The 27313-nt window shown below is 36.6% G+C and overlaps 1 protein-coding gene across 1 annotated transcript in view; it reads right to left on the minus strand.

Annotated features, from left to right (window-relative positions):
* Positions 1-25760, minus strand: part of LOC150079104 (epimerase family protein SDR39U1) — an 86556-nt gene extending 60796 nt beyond the window's left edge. Inside the window, 5 exon segments of the mRNA XM_090382953.1 lie at positions 4177-4254; positions 4257-4297; positions 13255-13340; positions 24293-24437; positions 25690-25760. Of these exon segments, the coding sequence (XP_090239079.1) occupies positions 4177-4254; positions 4257-4297; positions 13255-13340; positions 24293-24437; positions 25690-25760 (421 nt within the window).
* Between the last annotated feature and the right edge of the window lie 1553 nt (positions 25761-27313).

Genomic DNA, 27313 nt, shown 5'->3' on the forward strand with positions numbered 1-27313 from the left:
ATCATGTGATGGGGGGCACCCAACTTGAAAAACCATCACAGAAAGATGCAGCTACTTTTTCGGAGATGTAGAATGTGTTAGTGACATTAGTTTTGCCACAAAACGTATAGTTACATATATATAATCGATCCAAAGAGAGTTTATGACAGAGGCAGGAATCACAAAATACATATTTCTTCAGTAAATTTAGCAGTTTACAGCACAGTTAGCTGGAGCATTCTTTCAGCTTGGGCTTCACACTATTTGGACCATCTCCCAGGTCAAATGCCAGGTGGAAAAGTGGCAACTGCGTTATATCGGCCACCTCTCTATGTTGTTGTCGTCAGCCACATGGTGACCAGTGCAGTCTGACAACAAAGAACACAGATAAAAACACTTCAAACTAGCCAATCACCCAGTGAAATATCAAAATTTTCTTACCAAGGGACTCCAATCCAGTTTATCTTCTTGTGATGACACATTTTAGGACTCAAACTGAAGGAAAACACATTTTAAACTAAAATTTCAGAGAGCAATAAATCACAGCGGCCATATTGGTGATAAGATGGTCGAATAGTGGGAGGTCTTATAACTGCATAGTTAGGTTACGTACCGGAAAGCTGAGTTCGACCGATCTTTTGGCATCCAATCACAATTCCAGCTGGAATTGTGATTGTCAGCTCCTGTCCCATTGGCTTCGATTGCATAGTATGTTGAAATTAATATTGATCAAGATCACTTTATGATACTGCAAGAATCGCTTAAATTTTAGCCGGGCAATCAGTTAAATTCACTGGGCAGTGCACCCATTCAATAGGTCCTGGGGAGAACACTGATGAGGTTAAATGGGTAGGTATATATATTACATCTATTACAATCAAATTCAGATTCAATTTCCAATTCAGCTGTCAACTGTTTTGCATCATCTAAAAGACATTTAAATTTATCACTTGTTCTGCAATTTTTAAGGTATTTGTTCAATTTTGAAAGCAAAGAGACAGCTTGGGGTATATTCAAATTGATATCTTAGAAGGCAATGCTTGTGATCTGGCTCAAAATATCATACCAAATAATCATGCAGGAGAAAATTTAACTTTAATAGTTTTTTCACTGATCAAAAATTTGTGTCCTAATTTTCTATATAGAGTTCCTTTTTTTAAAATGTTCACTTATTTCTTCTTGATTGATAATGATATTTAGTTTTGTTTTAATTTTTTTTTTCTCTTTCTCTTTTGATTTTTGGTGACCTGGGAGAACATGATGTTGCCTCTTAAGCCAGTGCTGCCCAGAATAAATAACCTGAGAAAACAATTACCCTGGCTAACAAAAACCACCTCACCTTTTTTTAAGGTGAGGTTTTGAACAAAATATACAAACTGTTTGACCAAACAAAGAGCTCAGATCAATATAACCAACAGAGAAAATGATTAGATCAGGGTGAAGAGAATTAAATTCAAAACTGAAGAGTTAACTGTTAAAATTAGAACAACAGACAAGTATGGAATAATCGAAAATATTTATCTATAGTTAAAAAGTAATAATTAATTAATAATATAAAAGCAAAGTTTTCACAGATAAAGAAAAAAAAAACCACTCTCTGCCTTGCCACCTCTCATGTTTGGGCAAAAAGTTCTCCAAAATCTCTCCCCCCCCCTTTTTGCACCCACTCTCTGGAATTATGGGATGTGGGCTACCAAGTGTTTTGCCAGAGTAGCACATCTGGTCAGACATATTTCAAGCTCATATCTTGGCTAAAGGTATAATCTCTCTGTAAAAGGTCAGCCAACACAGCAGCAAGTGACATTGCCTTTGATCATCTCAGAAGTGGCACTTCCAATCTAGCCAAGACCAGAATCCTTACCCTAGTCCAACATAAACGAAAGGTGAGAATTCATTGAAACCAACTTGTGTTTTATAACTCCACCTCCTCCTCCCCCCCTATTTCCCAAAAATATGGATTCCAGGGCCACCCCTCCTCATAACTCTGCTAGCATCATTACTAGTCTGCCAGCAGAACTAGCAATTCTGAAACCACAACACTGCTGACTACTAAACAACTTCATAACAATCTGAGAGCACCTAAGATAGCTGGTTTCTCCAAATTCTTTAATACAGTGTCTAATTTTCAACCAAATCTCTTTGTTTAATCTGTGTATATAGTGCCATTTATTTTTACAAAATAAAAGCTTAATAACTGTAGCATATATTGCAGTCTAGAACATCTACTTATATATTTCTATTTAAAACATAGGTTCAGAACCAGTTTGGTTTTTCATAAATTTAGGAACATTGCAACTATTAACTCTATATTTCAAGTACAGAGTCAAAACTAAATGCTTAAATGTATGATTTTGCAAGGTTGCTTACACTCTACAGGGAAAGAAGTTAAAAGCAGTTCAGGAGAAAAGGGGCTAAGGAGTTACAAAACAATCAGATATGAAATTTACCATGTGGTAAAACAAGCAAATAGAAAGGCATATGGTGTCCTGCCTATGATTTATAAGACCTTTGCAAGTAAGGAGAAGGATGTAAGGCAATGGTGAGATCACACTTGGAAAATAGCATTCAGGTCTGGAAGCCAAACTTAAAACACACACACACACACACACACACACACACACACACACACACACACACACACACACACACACACACACACACACACACACACACACACACACACACACACTCTCTCTCTCTCTCTCTCTCTCTCTCTCTCTCTCTCTCTCCCTCTCTCTCTCTCTCTCTCTCTCTTCTGGAGATGGTTCAAAGTAAGGATGACAACCAGATAGTAAGGGGTGATAATCAACGTCCAACATCAAATGCAGAAAAAATATACATATACTCTCACCAGTAGGTAAGACAATTACAGGTCGACCATCACTAATCCGGTTCCACCGCTAATTTGGACATAATTTCCTTGAACATAATTTCAAATTTCCCCAGTTGGCACACCGACCTGCTGTTACTGTTTTGGTGGCGTTGGTTGCAGCATCAGCTGTCGCTATGAACTCGTAAACACTGGCAAGCCATTCCCACTTGTTTTTCTGGATTTATTATTATACCTGCTCACATTTAGCCCTAGCCAGGGTTCCAATGCATAAAGGAAGTGCCTCTTGTGGTGTAAAGCGCAAACACCATACATTGTCCATATCAGATAAAGTTGAACTTCTTAAAAAAACTCAGGTGTGTCTGCGAGAAGAAAATCTTCTCGCAGACACACCTGAGTTTTTCTTTTTACATTTTTTGAGTTTTCTTTCTAAATTTTCTTTCAGCCACTCCTTTTTAGATTTTTTTTTTTTTTACAACACACTTGTACAAACTTGCAGAAAAACACAACACAATATGATGGATGATACAGTGCGCTAACGAACTTGTTTTCACAAAAATTACTGACAAACTTACTGCGACATTTGAGAGTTTATTTTATCACAATTAGTTTTATTGCAGCGCTCGCCATGCATGCAATAAACTAATCACAAACGACCTTCATATGTATGCGTAATAGCGTCACACGTATGTGGCCGACACGGCTTCTCAAGAAATAAAGTAACCTACTGGGCCACACATATACGACACCAAAAAAAAAAGAAGACTTTTTTTGATATTTTAAATGAAAAAACAACACTGACATTACAAAATTTATTTTAGAATTACTAATCAAATTATTTGCTAAATATTTTTTGGCTCCTGGGAAATTTTTTCTTAAAGTTAAAGTAGTGTTAAGGTAGAATCAGGTGGTTAGCTGTTGGGTAAACTGTATGTGCATATAACCACCGGTGATCCGGCAAACTCACTAATCTGGCACCCTGCAGGTCCCAACACTGCCGGGTTAGTGAGGTCGACCTGTACATGGAGCACAAATATAAAATATTGGGGAAATAACAGAAGGCTGGATCTCATGAAGCTTGTTTTAGGCAGGATGCTGTAGATCTTTGAATAGTAAGATGAACTGCAAGATGACTGATCATAAAGTTCAGAAATCCACTACCTTGCACTATTCTAATATCACTACTAACCTATTCTTAATCCTTCAGGAAATCCACATATGGCAATATTTTGAAAGTCGATGCAATATATAAACATTAATAACTAAGAACAATATTGCCAAGTGAAACCGTTCCTGCTGAAATCCTACTGTATATCTTAGCAGTATATAAAACAACCATTTTAAAAAACAAAAGAAAACTGACTTACCCACTCCTGAGATGGTGGCAAACACTTTAGGGGGATTTGCCATTTTCTGAATAGCATAACATAGGGCAGAAGTTGTATAATTCTACTAGCATAAACATTTTGCTTGAATCCCGGTGTCCATCTAAAAAGTTTTATGCATTGATTAATAGTATAAATGCCTTAATTTTGATCTATTCATTTTAAAAAAATAAAAAAATTACACAGCTCAACTACTACCAAACACTTACTAACATTTTTTTTTAAACTGCTGACTACTTCACTTTCAATAAAAGGTTCAGATCTCTCAACAAGTAACTGTATGTTAAGGCATATAACATGTGGTGATATGTAATTAATTGAACTATTATGGACGTATTTATGTCAGTACATTCCTTAGTTCACCTGTGCAATAACAGTGAACTCAGACAGCCTGAGCTGATGACACTTTTTTTATATACTGTATAAGTGAAAGTCACAATCACTAAAGGTATTAGAACCTATATTACTTAGTACCATGTGTAGGTTGAAAGTGAGAAGACAGAAAATACCTGTTGACATTAGACTTCAATTTCTGTAGACTGTAATTTTCAGGAAATACATGTGAAGCAAAGTTGTTCCAGTGTAGAGTTTAAATTACACGGGACTTGAATTGTACGTGTCATTGCTACACGTTTTGTTAGGACATAATTATTAGTACATAGTTGTTATTGTAAAGCACATGTTGGCTTTGACTGAGAAGGTGAGTTCATTGAAAACAATGTAGTGTGATGTAACAAATGCGGGTTTCAGAAATAAAGTCATGAAATCATGATGGTTGAAATAAAGAGAATAAAAAAAAGTTTGGAAAATTAAAAGAGCTAGAAAAAACTTATGCTTGGATTAAAATAAACAATCATTTATGGAGTTAGTGTTACAAGTTGAATATATTAAAAGGATAAAATGCTCAAAAGCTTATAAAATTAATATATTAGTTATCATTAAAGGCACAGAAGGCTCATGCGAGAACATTGCAGTTCATATACTGGGTTATTATAAGCTTGATGATTTAAAAGGAAATATAAATAAAACGGTTAAAGAGAAAATTGTAAACTCACTTCAAAGCATGTCAAGTTAAAGGTATATTATTAGGAATTAAGTAAATGCAATTGACAACACAAAAACATACAAGGTTAAATGAGGAACCATCTAATAAATTTGCATGTAGTAGCTCACCTACTTTTGAAAGCTGTTACCAATATGCATCAAAATTTATTGAATTAAAAATAAAATTCCTCCAAAATTTCAAAGGTATCCATTCATTTTTCTTTCTTTATTGCACTGACAGTCAAAGAACATATAATTTATGGAAGTTTAAATCCTAAAGCTAACAAAACAATATATTTGGGGATTCCTTGGGGAGTCAGAAGATATGTGGTGAAATGGGGAAACCTTTATAGATGTGTGTGATCTCATTCAAAAAGTTGAAAATCAAAAAGTTGAAAATACTTAAGACATAGAGAAAAGCACACATTTTTGGCACGGTCAACACCAGGATTTTGACTACTGGAATTTCCAATCTAATACACTGAAAGAAGAATGCTTTTTTATATTTTTCAAAACAGTTAGCTTCAAGAAGGGCATGCGCTAAGGCAGTGGTTTTACTGAAAACATTATCGAACTGGAAATTAATGACACGTTAAATAGTGCCACAATATCAGCAGAAACTGTTAATCCTAATTTCCAAACATCTTGAATACAATTTCTGAATCCAGGAGCATTCATTCCGACATTCACAAGTTGATAACCAGGAATATCGTGTTATTGTTTTTGTTGGATATAAAAAGAGTTAGTGACATTGCGAATTAGCCAGAAAAACATTTGGTGGCAACGACGGTCTAGACTATATGGCAGAGCATTAGCATTAGTAGAGGCATATGATGCAAGAAAGCAAGCTTCAGCCAAAAAAAAAAAAAAAAAACCACTCCCATTTCACCCCTCCGTTCATTCGAAATACCTGTCCAGCTGAGCCTTCAATTTATTTAGGCTAAACTTCCACAACAAGGGATGAAAGTCTGTTGAACCAACCAACTACCGGCTGGTTAAAGGCAAATTTCTGCACATCTATCCTACATCTGTCTTTCCTCAATTTGAATTTATGCCCTCTCAGGTGATTATTCTGAGCAAGAGGGAAAAATCCCATGGGCATTGAGCATGCTCAAACCATTCAAGGCTTTATACACCTCTATCAGATCACGTTGCCAGTGCCTGGTCTCCAGACACTGTAATTTGCAAAACTTAAGCCTTTCTTCGTAAGAGCAACCCTTTGTTCCATTCACTAATCATGTTGCCCTTCTCTGTACTCGTTCCAGCAGATCTACATCCTTCTTGAAATGAGGCCTCCAGACCTGTATACAGTACTCAAGGTGTGGCCTGACCATTGCCTTATACAAGGGAATAATCACCTCCTTATCCCTGCTAGAAAAATTCTTGTATATCATTGACAAGACACCATGAGCTACTCTTGCAACCCGTCTGCACTGCTCAGAGAACTTCATATCTGCCTGCACAATTACCCCCAGATCCTTTTCATTCTCTACCACTGTCAGTGTAGTACCACCGAGTTGATACGTTGCTCTGGGGTTACTGTTTCCCATATGTACTACTTAACATTTGTCACTGTTAAACTTCATTTGCCACCTCTCAGCCCATCTGCTCAACCTTTCCAGATCCTGTTGCAGCAGCAGCAGCATAGCATCAGTAGTGTCCTTAACGACCCTGCCAACCTTTGTATCGTCTACAAACTTGGATATTAAGCTTGATATACCATCATCAATATCATTTATATATACAGAAAACAATAATGGACCGAACAGTGAACCCTGAGGGACTCCACTAATAACATTAGTCCACGAAGAGCAGTGTCCATTGATTACCACTCTGTCTTCTCCCCCCTCAACCATCCCTTTATCCATAGGCCTTCAATTTGCCTCCAATGCCACATTGCTCCAATTTGCGCAGCAGTCTTCCATGTGCAACAGTATCAAAAGCCTTTCTAAGATCCAAATATATATTATTAAAGTTATTCCCTGCATCCAGTTCTTTTGTGACTGCATCATAGTATCCAATCAAATTGGTCAGACAAGACTTTCCCTTAACAAAACCATGCAGTGTCCGAGCTATAACTGAAGTCTTGTCTAGATGATTTTGCAGTGCTTCTTTAACCAGTGCCTCCATTAATTTTCCTGGAACAGAAGTTAAACTCACAGGTCTATAATTACTTGTGTCAGCTTTTGATCCTCCTTTGTGAATTGGGGTCACATTTGCACATCTCCAGTCTATGGGTACCTCCCCTGAGTCCAAAGAAGCTCTCATAATTATAGCTAAGGGTTTGCTTACTTCCTTTGCTGCCTCCTTTAATATAACTGGATAGATCCCGTCCACCCTGGGTGCCTTTTTTATGTTTATCTTCAACAATTTCTCCTCCACTTTCCTCTCAGTTATTACAAAATCATCTAGCTCACTGCCAGAGTTTAATTTATCTCTGGCATTCCCCTCCCCGAATAACTCCTCATGTGTGAATGTAGATGCAAAATATTTGTTTAGTTTGTTAGCCACCTGAGCAGGATCCTCAACTGTTGAACCATCAATATCCAGTGGACCAATCTGATTCATCCCTTTCCTTCTAGAGTTTACATAGGTAAAGAACTCTTTTCTGTTTTTCTTTGCATCCTTTGCCAAGGATTTCTCCTAAATCTGCCTTTGCCTGCCTAATCTCCTTTGTGACTTGGCTACAGACCAGCTTATATCTATCATAAGCTTCCACTTCACCCATTAATTTATATGTATTCCATGCATTTTTCTTCTCTGCCATATGTCTCATTAGTTCATCTGACATCCATTTAAGCCTAAACCTTGAGCAAAGATAGTTTATACTAGGTTCACTTAAATACAGAGAGGCTACTTTGTTTGAGGAAAAAAAATGCTCTTAGAAAATCTGCTCATAAGCAAAGGCTTTCGTATGCCTTGTCTTCACTAGTCTCAAAGCGACAGAGAGAGAGAAAGAGAGAGAGACTGAAAGGGTCAAGTACTTTTATAACAGGACATCACTGATGTTTGAAATTATTAAAGTGATGCCAATAGATAGTGAATGCACTAACAGTCTTATAATCCCTGTTTTGTGACTGGTGTTTCGTGAAAATATCAGAAAGGCCATAGAGAAGTCTGATATTTGGACTACTGAATGAGCAATACATAAGGCATCAGAAATAGGGGAGTTCAAGTTGGAATTCTTATACTACAGAAATGGGGAGAACTTTGAATATGAACATAGTCTTATTGGAAGTCAAGTTGCAAAACAATTGATGGAAACTAATAAGCAGATAAAATTAGTTTCAAACTGGAAAACTATTCAAAATCAATGGAATAAGAAGGTTCTTGAACATTCAGAATGGTATGATGAAATCCAAAGAGCACCAAATCGATTGGTTTTACTCAAAACTCCCAAAACCAACAAGTCACTGCTATAAATGTAAGAAAGGAGGACACTATGCTTGTAATTGTGGAAGTGGTACTAATGCAAGACCTTCCGTACAGTCACAAGGGAATTCTTTGGCACTGTCATCCAATGAGGATCAAAAAGAGTTAGATACTTGTGAAAATTCATCTCAATTCAGGGTAGCTATACTTACAAAGGATATAAATGAAATAACCACTAGATTTAGCTCAATGAATATTATTATTGCTGGCAGGCAGTTAGATGCACTTTTTGACTTTGGAGCTGATGCTTTCATTATCAGAAAAAGTTTGATTGAGGGGATAAAAAGAAATAAAGAATTAATAAATAAAGTTGTGGATTTGGAAAAAGGCATAAACACCGTTGCTCCTAAAGGATTACTGACTGTTAATTAAAGTGCAGAGATATGTGTGTGTGTGCTTTCAAATTGTGTAGATAAAGCTACACAATTTGGAATGCCCTAACTCCATGTGTAGATAAAGCTACTCAGGTTGAAATAGATATGAAGAAAGAAAATTATGTTGGACATGTAGCAGTGCATCTCAAAGTTACTATAAAACTTCTAGAGTGAAATGTTTGAGAGACTACAACACATCATGAAATTGATCCACCTCTTTAAATGATATTAAATGACAGTCTCTGAAGAGCATAATAGTTAGCTGCTGATGGAGGGATAAGAAAAAGGATGCACAATCTTAGGAGAAGGTATCGTGTAACAGCTCCAAATGCCCTGATGCTATGGATTATCAAAAATTATCATTCTAATAGTTTAGTGGGTCATCTAGGAGTTGAGTGGGAGTGACTAGGAGTGAGTTATCTACAATATTAGTAAGGGTATTATTAGAAAAGATTATAGATGAAGTAATACAGTTTGTATAGGCACATCACTAGTGTCAGATCATAGCAACTTTCAGAGGAAAGGCACTCGCTTCCATTGCATTTATTTTCTACTAGAGCCTTTCACCACATTGCCATGGATGTGATAGGACCACTCTCTGTTATAACAAGAGGTAATAAATATAGCAACGTCATCACAGATATGTATTCTAGGTGGACAGAGAAGACAGAGACTAAGAACATAGCACATCTGATTTTGGATGGAGTAGTATACAGATATGGAACACCAGAAACCATCTGTACTGAAAGAAGCAGTATTTTACCTCAGCTCTTATTACAACTCTATAAAACCTTGAATATTAAAAAGGCCCATTCCACCCCAGAGCAATGAAATGGCAGAAAGAGTTAATAAAACTTTGAAAGAGATATGCTCAAAGTTGGTAAAGTCTAATAAAAAAATCTGGGATCTCATGTTAAACCATGCTTTGTTTGTATATAATTCAGTGTATCATTCTAGCATTATGGAAAAGCCCTTTTACATAATATATGGACACAACCCTGTTTTGCCAACAGACGTTTTACTGGTTTACTATGACACTTGCTACAAGGATATTGATGAAAAATTAGAGGAACTAACAGCAATTGCTTGAAAAATAACAACATTGTGAAAAATTGCAGTGAGATCAGTGAAAAAAATCGCAAATGGTGACGGTACTCCTCTGTTTGCACCTCAAGGGAAAGCCAGCTGAGAAACTACAAGCCTTGACAAAAGGACTACACAGGATTATAGAAAGAGACTATCCACAGTTAACTATAAGACAGAAGAACACTGCCCGCATAGACAATCTGAGAAAATACTTTTTAGGAAAGCCTGAAATAGTGATAACAGGAATCTCTAATAGAATATTCTATTCCTTAAATACAAAGCAAAGAGAAGTTAATAACCATTGAGAGATTGACACAGAGAAGTCAGATACTAAAACAAGTATGGAAGATACAATTATCATCTGCACTAGAAGAAGATGAAGATGAATTCAATGAAATATTGACTTAACCAGTCCATCATGTGAACAATAAAAGTAAGCAAGAAATTAAAACAGTTCATCAAACACAGATTGCAGAACAATCAATCTCAATTCCACATGAATTTGCTGATGAAACTAAGCATATATCTCATGAACAGCGATTCCTGTTGTCAACTTAATTCAACCAGCTCTTAAGGGAAGAATATGCTCCAAAAGTGAATGTTCATCGTAATGTTCTTGAAGAACTAGTCTTAAATGATTTTTTCTGCTGGAGAAAAGCCAATACCACAGTGTGGTCCAACATGACTAGAAGACCACTCATTTCAACCATGTACTTTGAAGGGTGGTTGTTTGTGACAAAAAGACCAAGAGAGTTGGATCTGTGGTTAGGATTGTCTGATATTCTGGTAGATAAATGAACAATCTGCGTAAAGTCATTAATTATTGCAAAAGCCTCAGACCTCACCCAGTCAGGTCTGTGTAAATTGAAAATTGAAGCCAACTGGAATTGTAAAAGTTAAAATCATCAAGGAAAATAAATCAATATTAGGAAAATTTAATTGGAGAAAGTTGTTTCAGAGAAAGAAAGTCAAAGAGTTCAAAGTGTTTACTGCAGTTGAAAGCATGATAAAAGCAACAGATGAATTTGACAGAATGGGGTACTTTAAGCCAGAGAAGGTCAAAAAAAAAAAAAAAAAAAAAAAGAGGAGATTCCAAATTATCAAGTCTCTGACAGGGAATATCAGAGTGGACATATCCACAAATACCACCTTTGAAGCAAAAGGAATTATAGAGCAAATAATTAGGACAAATGATACGACCAATGGTTGAGGCAACCAATAATTTGGTTTCCGTTAGAAAAAGTATGTGGAGCTTGGCAGACTAAGTGGAAATGGACATCATTCAGATTGGAACTGAGACCATGTATATTTGTGAAATGAACAAGGAAGTGTTTCGGAAGTTCAAGTCTTTTTGCAGGTAAGTTGATGTATGATGTAACGAAATTTTTAGATATCGCACACACACATAAAAGGCAAGAAAATATATACCTAGCTCCTTGACATATGCCCCCTGCATACACACTACTTGGACCCCACCAGTCACTATCTTTCAGAGATCAACTAGAGAGTTACCAATAGATTCAGTCTGGTGGACTATGCAGCGGCCAGCCTGTGAATATCGTTTTCGAGCTATACCTTAGAAATGTAAGGAAGATTAGTTCTTGCCATGATGCCCATCATAACCTCAAAAGAGATCAATCATACATCATGATGGAAGAGCTGTCGGTTTCTGGAACTTTGCTCTGGAGACTAAATATGGTTTTTATCACTTCGAACCTCCAGCACACAAAGTGGTAGTACTGCACTTGTTGATGAGTCATCTACCACCTACTATTACCTCCTAACGCAAAGGGATGGCACTCCTCTGTGTGGTGTGGATACCACACCTCAACCCCTACTTATGTGTTAGTTCACACCATGGTGCTCACCTCCAGTACACTAGGTTACAATGTAATTTTAAAAAAAAATTGCAACTGCTTCAGAATAAATATGATATTCTTGCCCATCACTGATCAAACAGGAAATAAAGTTTGAAAAAGTCAACCAAGATAATGTCGACTTAAAATTTAACACCAATCATATCAAATTTTAAGGAATAAATAAAGTCTGGCCATATATAAAAAACAGCAACTGACAGAAAGAAAGAGAAAACCTCCAAACTGCCAGTAAGATAGTAGTTCTCGTTTTCAAAATTTATCACAAGTGAAGTACAAAGTCGTCACCTTATGATAGAGGTAAAACTTCAGTGGCAAATTTATTCAGTGATCACATTAATTTTACTCCCAACCACAATACAGAGCACTTACAATTTATGTTTCAGAAGTTAACTTTATTTATTATTAATCAAGATAAATAATAAAATGAAAGAAAATATTCATACAATGCCACATTTTAAAACACACACAGTTGTCAGAGATACACCAAGTACTCTCCCATAAAATGAAAAAGTAAATTAATGTCACTTACAAGTTAGTTAATGTTAGTTAATTAGTTAATGTTATGCTACAGGCACATTTGATTTTTTTCTCAACTGATTTTTTTCTTTTTCTGTGATTAAATAGTGAAAACTAAATATAGTTATCTCCTTACTTATCAATTAATTATGAAGATTATAATTTTATAGAACACTAAATAAAACTCTGTTGTCTTATATTCTTTAAACTTAGCTGTTCAATTTAATTACAAATCTACAATACTGTATTTATTACTTGCCTCCCATATACATTCTTTTTAAATGTATATATCTCTTCACAAACAATACCATGTTCACAAGTCTTACATAACAATAAATGCAGAGTGTGCATGGATTGTCTAAAGCTAACAACACTGCATTAAACCAACATTTGATCTAATAATTTCTTTGTTACATACAAATATAATTCTATTTTCTTTTTTTTTTTTTCCCCATACAAATTGTATGGAGAAAAAAAAAATAATAATTGCCAATTATTTATCAATTTTTCTAAATAATAATAATTGCCAATTTTAAAATCTTTCCACTGGAAGTTGGGATTTTACTTGCAGACAGACAGATGGAGACGGGGTGAAAACAATAGGTGCACATACATGCATGCATATATATATATATATATAGGCAAACACCTAAAAGGAATGCATCCAACAAAGGATTTAATGTTATCTGAAATAAATTTAAGCCAAGAAAGAAATGCACAAAATGACCCACCTTCTTAATGGATCAAGAACATTTTGTCCAGCCAAATTTACTACTGCAACACAACCATCAGGTAAACCATCTGAACGCAGCTCTTCCTATTACATACATTAAAATATTCATTTAATTTGCAAATTACATTCACACATCATATATATTTAATTTCCACAATACATTAATACACACCATACTTAATTTATTGCATAAATTAAAAATATAAAAATATAACCAAAAACAGTAAATAATTTTAATTAAAAAATTAACATACTAGACCTAAAGTTAGGACTTAAAGGATACTAGGATATTCTGATAACTTATAAGCTGTGTATATATAGCAGTAGTGGTGGGAAATGATGACAGAAAGCAAGCTTATGCTTACTTGGCACAGCTTAATAATAATAATAAAAAAAAAAAAAACACTTTCCACATACCTGTCCATCACAGACAATAGTTTGACTAGTTTTTCCTTGAATTTATTCAAACTACCCACTTCTGCAACAGCAGGTCGAAATTTGTTCCAACAATCAACCACCCAATGACTAAGGGCAAAATTCAGCAAATCTAACTAGAAACCATTATTGTTCAATTTGAAATCATGCCCACTCATGAGTGCAGCCTGAGCAAAAGAACGAACGCCATCAGAATTTGGCTTGCTTAATCTATTCAAAGGCTTAAACACCACAATCAGATCACCTCTCAGCTGTCTAGTTTCCAGACACTGCAATTTACAGAAATGAAGCCTTTCTTGGTAAGAGCATCCTTCTGTTCCCCTCACCAATATTGTTGGGCTTCATTTTTCATGAGATCCATATACTTCACAAAATGAGGCCTACAAATATGTATGCAGTACACAAGATAAAGCCTAAACAGAGTCTTTCACAATGGGATAATCACATCCTTATCCCGGCTAGCAAAATTCCTGGAGCTGTTCTAGAAATGTGTCTGCACTCTCAGAGAACTTCATATCTGACTGCACAATTATATACCCAAGGATTGTTTAATTTTCCACTACCCAACAAGTAATACCACACAACTGGTATGTTATTCTGGGATTGCTGCTACCAATATGCAAGAGCTTGCATTTGACAATATTAAACTTCAACTGCCATTTTTCAGCCCATTTGCATAATTTCTCTAGATCCTGTTGCATTCATAGTTAGCATTAGCATTAGTAGAGGCATATGATGCAAGAAAGCAAGCTTATTCAGCATCAGCCAAAAAAAAAAAAAAAAACCCTCTCCCATTTCACCCCTCCGTTCGTTCGAAATACCTGTCCAGTTGAGCTTTAAATTTGTTTAGGCTATCAACTTCAACAACAAGTGATGGAAGTCGGTTCCACCAACCAACCACCCGCTGGCCAAAGGCAAATTTCCGCACATCTATCCGACATCCGTCCTTCCTCAATTTGAATTTATGCCCTCTGAGGTGATTATTCTGAGAAAGATGAAGAATCCCATTGGCATTGAGCATGCTCAAACCATTCAAAGCCTTATACACCTCTATCAGATCACCTCGCCGGTGCCTAGTCTCCAGACTCTGTAATTTGCAAAACTTAAGCCTTTCTTCGTAAGAGCAACCCTTTGTTCCATTTACTAATCTTGTTGCCCTTCTCTGTACCCGTTCCAGTAGCTCTACATCCTTCTTGAAATGAGGCCTCCAGACCTGTATACAGTACTCAAGATGTGGCCTAACCATTGCCTTATACAAGGGAATAATCACCTCCTTATCCCTGCTAGAAAAATTCCTGTATATCATTGACAAGACACCATGAGCTACTCTTGCAGCTCGTCTGCACTGCTCAGAGAACTTCATATCTGCCTGCACAATTACCCCCAGGTCCTTTTCATTCTCCACTACTGTCAGTGTAGTACCGCAGAGTTGATACATTGCTCTGGGGTTACTGTTACCCATATGTAGTACTTTACATTTGTCAATGTTAAACTTCATTTGCCACCTCTCAGCCCATCTGTTCAACCTTTCCAGATCCTGTTGCAGCAGCATAGCGTCAGTAGTGTCCTTAACGACCCTGCCAACCTTTATATCATCTGCAAACTTAGACATTAAACTTGATATCCCATCATCAATATCATTCATAAACACCGAAAACAACAATGGACCCAACACTGAACCTTGAGGAACTCCACTAATAACATTAGTCCACGTTGAGCAGTGTCCATTGATTACCACTCTCTGTCTTCTGCCACTCAACCATCCCCTTATCCATAGCAGCAATTTGCCTCCAATGCCACACTGCTCCAATTTGTGCAGCAGTCTTCCATGTGCAACAGTATCAAAAGCCTTTCTAAGATCCAAATATATAATATCAAAGTTATTCCCTGCATCCAGTTCTTTTGTGACTACATCACAGTATCCAATCAAATTGGTCAGGCAAGACCTGCCCTTAACAAAACCATGCTGCGTCTGAGCTATAACGGAATTCTTGTCTAGATGATCCTGCAGTGCTTCTTTAACCAGTGCCTCCATTAATTTACCTGGAACAGAAGTTAAACTAACAGGTCTATAATTACTTGTGTCAGCCTTTGATCCTCCTTTGTGAATTGGGGTTACATTTGCACTTCTCCAGTCTATGGGTACCTCCCCTGAGTCCAAAGAAGCTCTCATAATTATGGCTAGGGGTTTGCATACTTCCTTTGCTGCCTCCTTTAATATAACTGGATAGATCCCATCCACCCCAGGTGCCTTTTTTATGTTTATCCTCAACAATCTCTCCTCCACTTTCCTCTCAGTTATTACAAAATCATCCAGCTCACTGCCAATGTTTACTTTACCTACATCATTCTCCTTCCTGAATAACTCCTCATGCGTGAATGTAGATGCAAAATACTCGTTTAGATTGTTAGCCACCTGAGCAGGATCCTCAACTGTTGAACCATCAATATCCAGTGGACCAATCTGATTCATCCCTTTCCTTCTCGAGTTCAAGTATGTAAAGAACTCCTTTCTGTTTTTCTTTGCATCCTTTGCCAAGGATTTTTCGTAGTCTGCCTTTGCCTGCCTAATCTCCTTTGTGACTTGGTTACAGACCAACTTATATCTATCATAGGCTTCCATGTCACCCATTAATTTGTATGTATCCCATGCATTTTTCTTCTCTGCCACATGTCTCATTAGTCCATCTGACAACCATTTAGGCCTAAACCTTGAACAATATTTCTTAGTTGGTATGTAAAGCCTGGTAGCCACCAAGATTAGTTCCTTGAATGCTTCCCATTTTGAGTTTGCTGTTGGTAACATCATCAGTTGGTCCCACTGTATAGAATTTAAATACTGTCTCAGACCATCATAGTCGCCTTTACGAAAACAAAAACCCTTCCCTTTACCTCTGATGGTAGTTACCTCCTTGAGTAAATCCCACTTCAACACACTGTGATCACTGCCACCTAGTGGTTCATTTATCTGCAGGTTCTTAATGCATGAAGAATCACTACTGATAATCAGATCAAGAGTATTGCTCCCTCTTGTTGCCTCACGAACATGCTGATGTAGAAAACAATCATCCAATAAATCCACAAAAGCCTTGCTAGTGTGCGAGTGACCAACCCACAAATTCCAGTCAATATCTGGGAAATTAAAATCCCCCATTATAAGACTCTCTGATTTACTGGCCCACTCTATTTCCCTGTACAGTTCCTTATTATACTCATCAGAGTCATTAGGCCTATAGCACACTCCTACTCTCAATTTTGATTTCCCTATGCTTATGTCACACCAAACTGACTCGACACTGCCCTGTCCAGCGATGTCAACTGGCTTCACTTCCTTTGACTTTATGTGTTTCTTAATTAATAGCATAACCCCTCCTCCCCTCCTGTCCTGTCTATCCTTTCTATATACATTGTATTCCCCAAATTCCAGTTCCGCATTACTTATATCTGTGTGACACCACGTCTCTGATATCCCAACAATATCTGCCTTTGATGTTTTGAGCAATACCTCAAATTCATCAAATTTATTTACCAAACTCCTAGCACTGGTGTACACGCTGGTATACATGCACCTGTTTCTATTCTTAGCTACCCTAACACAACCCATGTGTTTACTTGTAACGCAATGACTACCAGCAGTCTCTGAAATATCCTGCATCTTGTTTTTCAGACTTCTGCTCATTTGAATAGAAGCAGTGCAAGAATCACTTCCACCTCTGCCAGTGGCTACTGTTAATCTATTAGTCCTTGTATCCCCCCCAACTAGCAGTTTTCCGACTGCTAATTAAGGTCAAAACTGCTAGTTAAGGTCAATAACTACTGTGTCAACCTTTGTGTCATCTGCGAACTTAGTCATTAAGCTTGATATCATCAGCCATTTTCAATCCACTGCAGGTTGAAGGCCTCTCCAGCAACTTTCCATTTCTTTCTGTTTTGTGCAATGGCCATCCATTTATTACCCACAAACTCATGAATTTCATCTGTCCATCTTCGTTTTCTTCTAACTCCTCTTGGGTACCATTCTGTTATTTTCTTAGTCCATCTGTCATCATGTCTTCGAGCTATGTGTCCTACCCAAGACCATTTTGGTTATTTAGTTTTGATAAGAATTCCCTTTACTTGAGTTTGCTGCCTAATCCATGTGTTTCTCTTCTTATCTAACAGTCTGATTCCCAATATAATTTGTTCCATTCTTCGCTGTGTAGTTCTCAGCTTCTCTTCCATTCTTTTAGTGAGTGCCCAAGTTTCACTTCCATAAGTCACGGTGGGGAGTATATATTGGTTCATTATTTTACGTTTCAGACAAAACTCCAGGTGGTAGATGACTTTCATCAACCGGTGAAATACCACCACTTTGCTTATTGGAGACCTGAAGTAGTGAAACCCATGTTTAGTCTCTAGAGCAAAGTTTCCGGCATCCCCCTCCCCCCATACTTATCCTTCAACCCATGCACAGTACTAAGTACTATAGGTTTTGATACCTTTCGTGTTTGGGGTTTTCATAAAAAAAAAAAAAAAAAAAATTGGGATATTGCTCCTCAGTATATGACTATATTTGCTGAATGCTATCCATCCAAAATTTATTCTTCTCTTGACTTCCAGCCATTTATCATTATTACAGCTAATGACTTGTCCCAGATAAGTATATGACTCCACCTTTTCAATTACTGCTCCTTCAATCATTATGTCTCTTTCTGTGGCATACTTGTTCATCATTACTTTTGTTTTAGCCATATTCATCTTTAGTCCAAAATCCTTACTAACTCTGCATAACTGATTAAGATTTTCCTCTAATTCTTTGGGATTATGGCTTATGATCACAATGACATCTGCAAATCATAAATGGTTTAGGTACTCTCCATTCACATTGACTCCTTTCTGTGACCAGTCTAATCTTCTGAAAGCTTCCTCATGGGCAGCAGTAAACAACTTCGGCGATATCGTGTCTCATTGTCAAACTCCTTTCTCAGTTTTATATTTGCTACTATCTTTGTCTGGTCTAATAAAGGAGGTAGCGTTCTCATATATTTTCTTCAAAATCATAATATATGGGGTATCTATGCCTTGTCTTTCCAGTGCCCGAAACATTGCCTTATGCTGTATGGAGTCAAATGCCTTTTCATAATCTGAAAATGCCAGGCATTTGCTTTCTCCATTAGCTGTGATGTAACATACTCAGTTGAGTATGTTAGGCAGATTTGAACTTATGTTCTGAGTGCGGCCTTTATTTTTAATAAAAAATAAAATAAAAAATGTCCAAGCGTATCATTTTAAAGTCAGCACAAACCAACCACCATGTTCTTCATACTTAATATTTGTCAACAACTTCAAGTTCTCATATGTTTCTTTCAAATGCACAGAGAGTGAGCTACTGGAACTGACCCATATTTATTTCCATTGTGGAGCAACACACATTTGAGACTCCTCTCTGATGGGTCAATAAAAAGTCTCCACTGTGTACAATTGTAACTAGTTCCTAAATAGTTCATTAAGTCATTTACATTACTGCAAAAAACCATTGAATCAGCCTCACAAAAAGTAGGAGACTAGTTCTCATTGTGTGTGTGTGTGTACCATTAGAAAAATGCCCCACAAGCTAGAAGACTTTTTGACTTAAATCTAGAACCAAGGAGTTCTGCAGATTACTTTGATAAATTTAAATCTCTTACCAGATCATTGAGTTCATGCTATGAAAACAACTGAAAGCTGGGCTCAATGTCTCAAATGCATGTAGACTTCAGTTTCATCTCAAATACTTCACTTTCAGCACTCTGCTACTATATTCTCTAATATAAGTGTGGGGCATGGAATCGGCAGGTTTCTCCATGTGGAACAGGTCTAATGGCAGATGGAATATTAGGATACACAATACCCTTCTTACCATTTGCATTGTGTCCCTCTACATTAACTAACCAAAAAGTAACAGTCTTCACAGCAGTTTATAGGCACCCACCAAATCATGAGAATTGCAAATGGCATATCCTTCTTTTTACCATTTTTTACACAATCTCAATGCTTCAGCACAGGTTCGGCAAACTTTACATGAAGCCCATCGTTTATCTTGGTCATTGAGTGTCACTCCAAAGTAAGCAAAATACACATTTTTTACAATTACTTTAATATCTTGTCTTTGCTTGAGGATTACATAACTTCCACAAATATAACAATATAAGTTCTGATTAGCATTAGTTGAGGCATATGATGCAAGAGCTTATAGAGCAGGGGTGGCCAACTTAATTTGTGATGCAATCTACTTTTTTTGTTCAAAATGTGCCACGATCTAACATCTCAAGAATTTCATTGCACATGGCTAAAAAAAAAGTTAATCAACACATATTGAAAATTGTTGTTTATAAATTTTAAAATTAAATACAATTCAGAATTCTTATTTTAAATTAACATATATTTAAAATTTTAATTTATGTGAAGTTTGTCTCCATATCATCTACCAAGCTTTCAAAATCGGGGATATACTGTGATAAGGAAAACAGTAAGGAATCTTCTGTATGCAAGTTGGTAAGAGTACAATTCTTCATCTTGGTTTGTTTGAAATATGAAAAGGCCGATTTGCATAGATATGCACGGAATCAAAACAGGAATTTCAAAAGTCCACAGCATTTTTTTTACATTTGGGTTTACTTCTCTTGGCAAAACATATTTCCAAAAGTCTTTTCTGATGGCCTAGCTTTTAGGAAGATATCGTTTCGAAATGTAATAATATAATTTTGAAGTAATATTTTCTCTATGTGAAAAATTTCAACGATTTTTTCTGCAATTTATTTCGTATCTAAGTCCACATTAAATGGATAAGAAATATATTGAACAATGTCTTCAATTGTTTTAAAATCGCCAAGGCACACCCAGGGTAATGAGCTGGATATCATGATTCTTCTCTTTCTTGGTGATTTCCTTTTTTCTTTCTCTCTCTCTCTCTCAGGGTAAATTTTTTTTGGCTGGTGCAGCATAAGCCTCAGGCTTAATAATAAATAATATTTCTGCAAATGATCTTGCATATTTGCAAAATGATCAAATTTTTTTCTTTGAGATCCTTAGCCAATGCCAAAAACTGATAGGTATATGCAGCAATACTACTAATCATGTCACCCACATTTCTATTCTTTCCTTGTAATTCCAAATTCAGATCACTTAATTTACTGGTAAAATCTGCCAGAAAGGCCAGATCACACAATCACTTTGTATCTTGTAGCTGCTGATAATCATCTCCCCTTTGATCAACAATTTTTAATTTCATTCAGCAAATTTCGAAATCTCAGTAGAAACTTACTATGACTCACTCACCTCACATCAGCGTGTAATATCAGATCTGGTTCATTTTCATCGATTTGCATTTTGAAATGTCTCCTTTGAAGAGACTGTCCTCTGATGGAATTCATGATTTCGAAAGCTGTGCCCATAACACTTTTAGTATTTAATCTTTTGCTGGCTAACACATGTTGGTGGATGATACGGTGGCAACTCAAAAAATCTGGGAATTCATCATCCTTTTGGTACAATGCAATGAATCCGTTAAGATGCCCCGTTATTGCTTTAACTCCATCTGTTGTTATTGATACGATATTAAATAGTGGTAATTTAATTTTTTCAATAGAATTTTTGAATGCATTAAATATATCAAGACCTCTAGTTCTTTATTTCAATGAAACCATACCCAGCAGTTCTTCTCTAGTGGCAGAATCATCGAAAACCATACGAATAATAACGAGAAATTGAGCAGTATCATCATTCTTCTCTTTTTTGGTGATTCCTTTCTACTACTTCTCTCTCTCTCTCTCTCTCTCTCTCTCTTTCTCTCTCTCTCTCTCTCTCTCTCAGGGTAACGTGGGAATTTTTTTTGGCTGGTGCAGCATAAGCTTCAGGCTTCCTTGCACCATATAGCTAATAATAATAATAATAAATAAAAAAACCTGTCAAAATGCACCAATCGATATCTAATCAGGAAATGACCTATGTAATTATTTACCTGTGCATTTGTAGTTAATTAATTGCCCTGCAAACTTGTACCACATGACCCACATCCCTCTTCTCCCACTGGCTACCCCACCACATGGCATTCTCAAGGTCGAATAAATATCACCAAGAGGAAAACTTTTTTAATGTATAGAGAGATAATTCGTAGTATATCAAAATGAAAGCAGAAAATACTGCATAATTGTTAGAGAATATTGGTGAGTAAAGAGGATCTGATTTTGTTTACATATTGTAAAAAATAATGGATACATTTAAAAAAGGGTCTATCAGACTCCACAATGGCAGCAGAAGGTTAATAATTGAATTCCAGATTCAATAAGTAACCACATATCAGACACATCAACTTTTCTTGAACACAGTTTAACTAAGTATTTAATATATATAATTTGTATTCTTTTTGACTATTTTTAAGAGCATATAAATAGTTGATGGAAAGGCGACTTGGTGGGCATAGCCAATGATGCAAACTACAATGGATTCCATGCTTACAGAGGCTCCTACTCTCTAAAAAGTATTGTAAGTTGCACTTTTTAATTCTGGAAAAATCTGCTATTAAAATTTTTGAATCTTAAGAGGCCACATGCACACACTTTGCATGAAGTCTCATAATTTTCCAAGTCAACCACAAACTGATGCCAAAAACAACTAATTTTTTTTTTTTATTATTAGCATTAGCAAAGGTACATGATGCAAGAAAGCAAGCTTATTTGGCATCAGCCAAAAAAAAAAAAAAAAAAACCCTTATTTCATCCATCCACTCACTCCAAATGTTTGTCAAGTTCTGCCTTGAATCTATTTAAGCTATTAACTTCTACGACAGATGGAAGTTTGTTCCAGTAATCACCCACCCGCTGGCTAAAGGCAAAATTCTGCACATCTATCCTACAACTGTCTTTTTTCAATTTGAATTTATGCCCTCTCAGGCAATTATTCTAAGCAAGAGGAAGAATCCCATCAGCACTGAGCATGCTCAAATGATTCAAGACTTTATACACCTCAATCAGACCACTTCGCAGGTACCTAGTTTCCAGACTGTAATTTGAAAAACTTAAGCCTTTCTTCGTAAGAGCAACCCTTTTTTCCATTCACTAAAATTGCTGCCCTTCTCTGTACTCGTTCCAACAGCTCAACATCCTTCTTAAAATGAGGCCTCCAGACCTGTATACAGTATTCAAGGTGTGGTCTCACCATTGCCTTATAAAAGGGGATAATCACCTCCTTATCCCTACTAGGAAAAAAAAAAATCATTCACAAGGCTCCATGAGCTACTCTTGCAGACCTTCTGCACTGCTCAGAAAACTTCATATCTGCCTGCACAATTATCCCCAGGTCCTTTTCATTCTCTACCACTGTCAGTGTGGTACCAAAGAGTTGATACACGGCTCTGGGATTACTGCTTTCCATATGCAGTACTTTACATTTGTCAATGTTAAACTTCATTTGCCACTTCTCAGCCCATCTGCTCAACTTTTCTAGATTCTGTTGCAGCAGTGTACTGTCATTAACAACTCTGACAACCTTTGTATTGTCTGCAAACTTGGGACATTAAGCCTGATATACCATTATCAATATCATTTATAATTACAGAAAACAATGACCCAACACTGAACCCTGGGGGATTCCACTAATAACATTAGTCCAAGAAGAGCAGTGTCCATTGATTACCACTCTCTGTCTTCTCCCACTCAACCATCCCTTTATCCATAGCATCAATTTGCCTCCAATGCCATACTGCTCCAATTTGTGCAGCAGTCTTCCATGTGCAACAGTATCAAAGGCTTTTCTAAAATCCAAATATATAATATCAAAGTTATTCTTTCCATCCAGTTCCTTTGTGACTACATCATAGTATCCAATCAAATTAATCAGACAAGACTTCCCCTTAACAAACCCATGCTGTGTCCGAGCTATAACTGAAGTCTTGTCTAGATGATCCTGCAATGCTTCTTTAACCAGTGCCTCCATTAATTTCCCTGGAACAGAAGTTAAACTAACAGGTCTGCAATTACCTGTCTCTCCCTTTGATTCTCCTTTGTGGATTGGGGTCACATTTGCACATCTCCAGTCCATGGGTACCTCCCCTGAGTCCAGGGAAGCTCTCATAATTATGGCTAAGGGTTTGCTTACTTCCTTTCTTGCCTCCTTTAATATAACTGGATAGATTCCATCCACACCAGGTGCCTTCCTTGTGTTTATCTTCAACAATTTCTCCTCCACTTTACTCTCAGTTATTACAAGATTATCTAGCTTACTGTCAGAGTTGAATACACCTCTGGCATTCCCCTCCCTGAATAACTCCTCATGTGTGAATGTCGATGCAAAATATTCATTTAGTTTGTTACAAAGACTAATACTAACTGATTACAAAGATTAACAGACTAACTAATTACAATTAAAGTAATTACAAAGATTAACAGATACTAACCCAAGTTATGGCCTTACAGAGGCTCCTACTCTCTAAAAAGTATTGTAAGTTGCACTTTTTAATTCTGGAAAAATCTGCTATTAAAATTTTGAGCCACATGCACACACTTTGCATGAAGCCTCATAATTTTCCAAGTCAACCACAAACTGATGCTAAAAACAACTAATTATAAAGATTAACAGATACTAACCCAAGTTATGGCTTGTGCTGCTGGCTGTCGAGAAATTATAATTACATCATAATTATGTTTTCTGAGTGTTTTCGATAATGCTGCACCAATAAAACCACTTCCTCCTCCTAATAAAATGAAATTACACAATGTACTATTAAATTTTCTATAAATGCAAACTCGCTCAATTATATTCTGCACTTTCAGAAATCAGGCATAAACTAATTTCTTTTTATTTGGTAAAATAGGAATTGTAACATTCTGCAATATGTATTTAGTGAATACACATCATTTGTTTCAATAATTTTGAACTGAATAACATCACGAAAAAGATGAATCCATTATTTTTTAATACTAACACACAGTGCCTTCAAGTTTTTAATGAATGATGGAGTCACCTTCTTGGTTATTACTGGTTATTTACTTTCTTGGTATATTTGCCTTCAATGTTTTTTCAATTAAAGGTAATATTAACTTTAGGTTGACTCAGAGATAAACAGTTGTTTCTAAAGAGCATAAACTCAAAATCTGTCGAAGGAGAAACAAGAGTATCTCAAATAGTAAAGGAAAAAAAAATAGAATTATTTTTCTCAACTTATGTCAATACCTGCATTGATGCATTGAAATAGCATCCCACTTCTTTAATAAAATTAGGAGATTCTGGTCATGTGAACTTTCTTAGTAAAAAAACTAAGTTAACTCAATGACATATATAAAATGAAGTTATGCTGTATCTGTAAAATAATGTTTTATAGCTGTCATAGCATGATGCCTTTATTTTAAACTTTTGAGATTTTTTTTAACTTTTGCATCACCAATAAAGTGCTGATCAGCATCAAAATCATAGTATTTTAGCATTAGCATTAGCAAAGGCACATGATGCAACAAAGCAAGCTTATACAGGGTGTTTCAAAAATGATGGTCAATTATTTAAAGGTGAAAAGTACAAAATAAAATAAGCAAAAAAGTTTGAGATAATGCACATTTTCTGTTAAGATCTGCCACTGACTATGGGAGCACTCTGGGAGGGTAGTCTGTATTGATGAGACCTTGTACATGCTGGATATTAACTTTAGGTTGACTCAGGGATAAACAGTTGTTTATCCCTGAGTTTATCCCTTTGTTGACTCAGGGATAAACAGTTGTTTATCCCTGAGTCAACAAAGTGTCAATTACTTGTCAATTACTATACACCCCAAGGTGTATAGTAATTGACAATTTAAAATTCACCACATACTGCTATGACTCAGTACAAGGTCTTGCAGAGCAACCCTCCTTGTCAAAATTCTTGGATTTTGTTCTATTCTTTCTAACACCCTTTCCTCAACATCAGGTATTATGCTTCTGGGCCTACCTGCTAGTAGTGTGCGAAGCGCCCATGTTCTCTAAGGCACTGATGTACTCTGATGAATGTGTACCTTCGGCAGGGAAATGCTTCTTGGTACAAGTGAGCATCCTCAAATGCATTGCCGTTGGCTTTACCATACATGAAGTGCATGTCTGCATAATCTTCGTTGCTGTAACCTCTTTCCATGTTGACTATCCTTTGACAAGTACTAGTATGCCTACAACATCTCAGAGCATTAAGAAAGGGGAAAGGGAGAGAAAGAGCATGACCTAACCTAAACAAACAAGTCAGTGGTGGACCCCAACTCAGTACAGTTCACCTTGTCAGTGGTGAATACCAACTAGAAATGTGCAATATCTCATAAATGATTCACTTGAGGAACCATGTTTACCAGCCTTTTTTTTTTTGCATATTGTAGTCTGTACAGCTCACCTTTAAATTATTGACCATCACTTTTGAAACACCCTGTATAACATCAACCAAAAAAAATAAACAACACACCCTTCTCATTTGATCCATCCACTTGCTCCAAATGTTTGTCTAGTTTTGCCTTGAATCTATTTAAGCTATCAATTTCTACAAAGACAGATGGAAGTTTGTTCCAGCAATCAACCACCAGCTGGCTAAAGGCAAACTTCAGCACATCTATCCTAAACTGTCTTTCCTCAATTTGAATTTATGCCCTCTCAGGCAATTATTCTGAGCAAGAGAAAGAATCACATCAGCACTGGGCATGATCAAACCATTCAAGGCTTTATACACCTCAATCAGATCACCTCGCAGGTGCCTACTCTCTCCAGACACTGTAATTTGCAAAACTTAAGCCTTTATTCATAAGAGCAATCCTTTGTTCCATTCACTAATCTTGTCGCCCTTCTCTGCACTCGTTCCAACAGCACTATATCCTTCTTAAAATGAGGCCTCCAGACCTGTATACAGTACTCAAGGTGTGGCTGGACCATTGCCTTATACAAGGGGATAATCATCTTATCCCTGCTAGAAAAATTCCTGTATATCATTGACAAGACACCATGAGCTACTCTTGCACACTGTCTTCACTGCTAAAAAAAACTTCCTATCTGCCTGCACGATTACCCCCCCAGGTCCTTTTCACTCTCTACCACTGTCCGTGTAGTACAACACAGTTGACACGTTACTCTGGGGTTCCTGCTTCCCATATGCAGTAGTAACATTTGTTAATGTTAAACTTCAGCTGCCATTTCTCAGCCCGCTTGCTCAACTTTTCTAGATCCTGTTGCAGCAGCATACTATCATTAGTGTCATCAACAACCCTGCCAACCTTCGTATCATCTGCAAACATGGACATTAAGCCTGATATACCATCATCAATATCATTTCAATATAATTATGAGAGCTTCCTTGGACTCAGGGAAGGTACCCATGGACTGGAGATGTGCAAATGTGACCCCAATTCACAAAGGAGGTTCAAAGGCTGACACAAGTAATTATAGACCTGTGAATTTAACTTCTGTTCCCGGAAAATTAATGGAGGCACTGGTTAAAGAAGCACTGCAGGATCATCTAGACAAGACTTCAGTTATAGCTCGGACACAGCATGGTTTTGTTAAGGGGAAGTCTTGCCTGACCAATTTGATTGGATACTATGATGCAGTCACAAAAGAACTGGATGCAGGGAATAACTTTGATATTATATACTTGGATCTTAGGAAGGC

This window comes from Mastigoproctus giganteus, chromosome 10, assembly GCF_048544385.1.
Source record: "Mastigoproctus giganteus isolate SK-2022 chromosome 10, ASM4854438v1, whole genome shotgun sequence".
Classification (NCBI taxonomy): Eukaryota; Metazoa; Arthropoda; class Arachnida; order Uropygi; family Thelyphonidae; genus Mastigoproctus; species Mastigoproctus giganteus.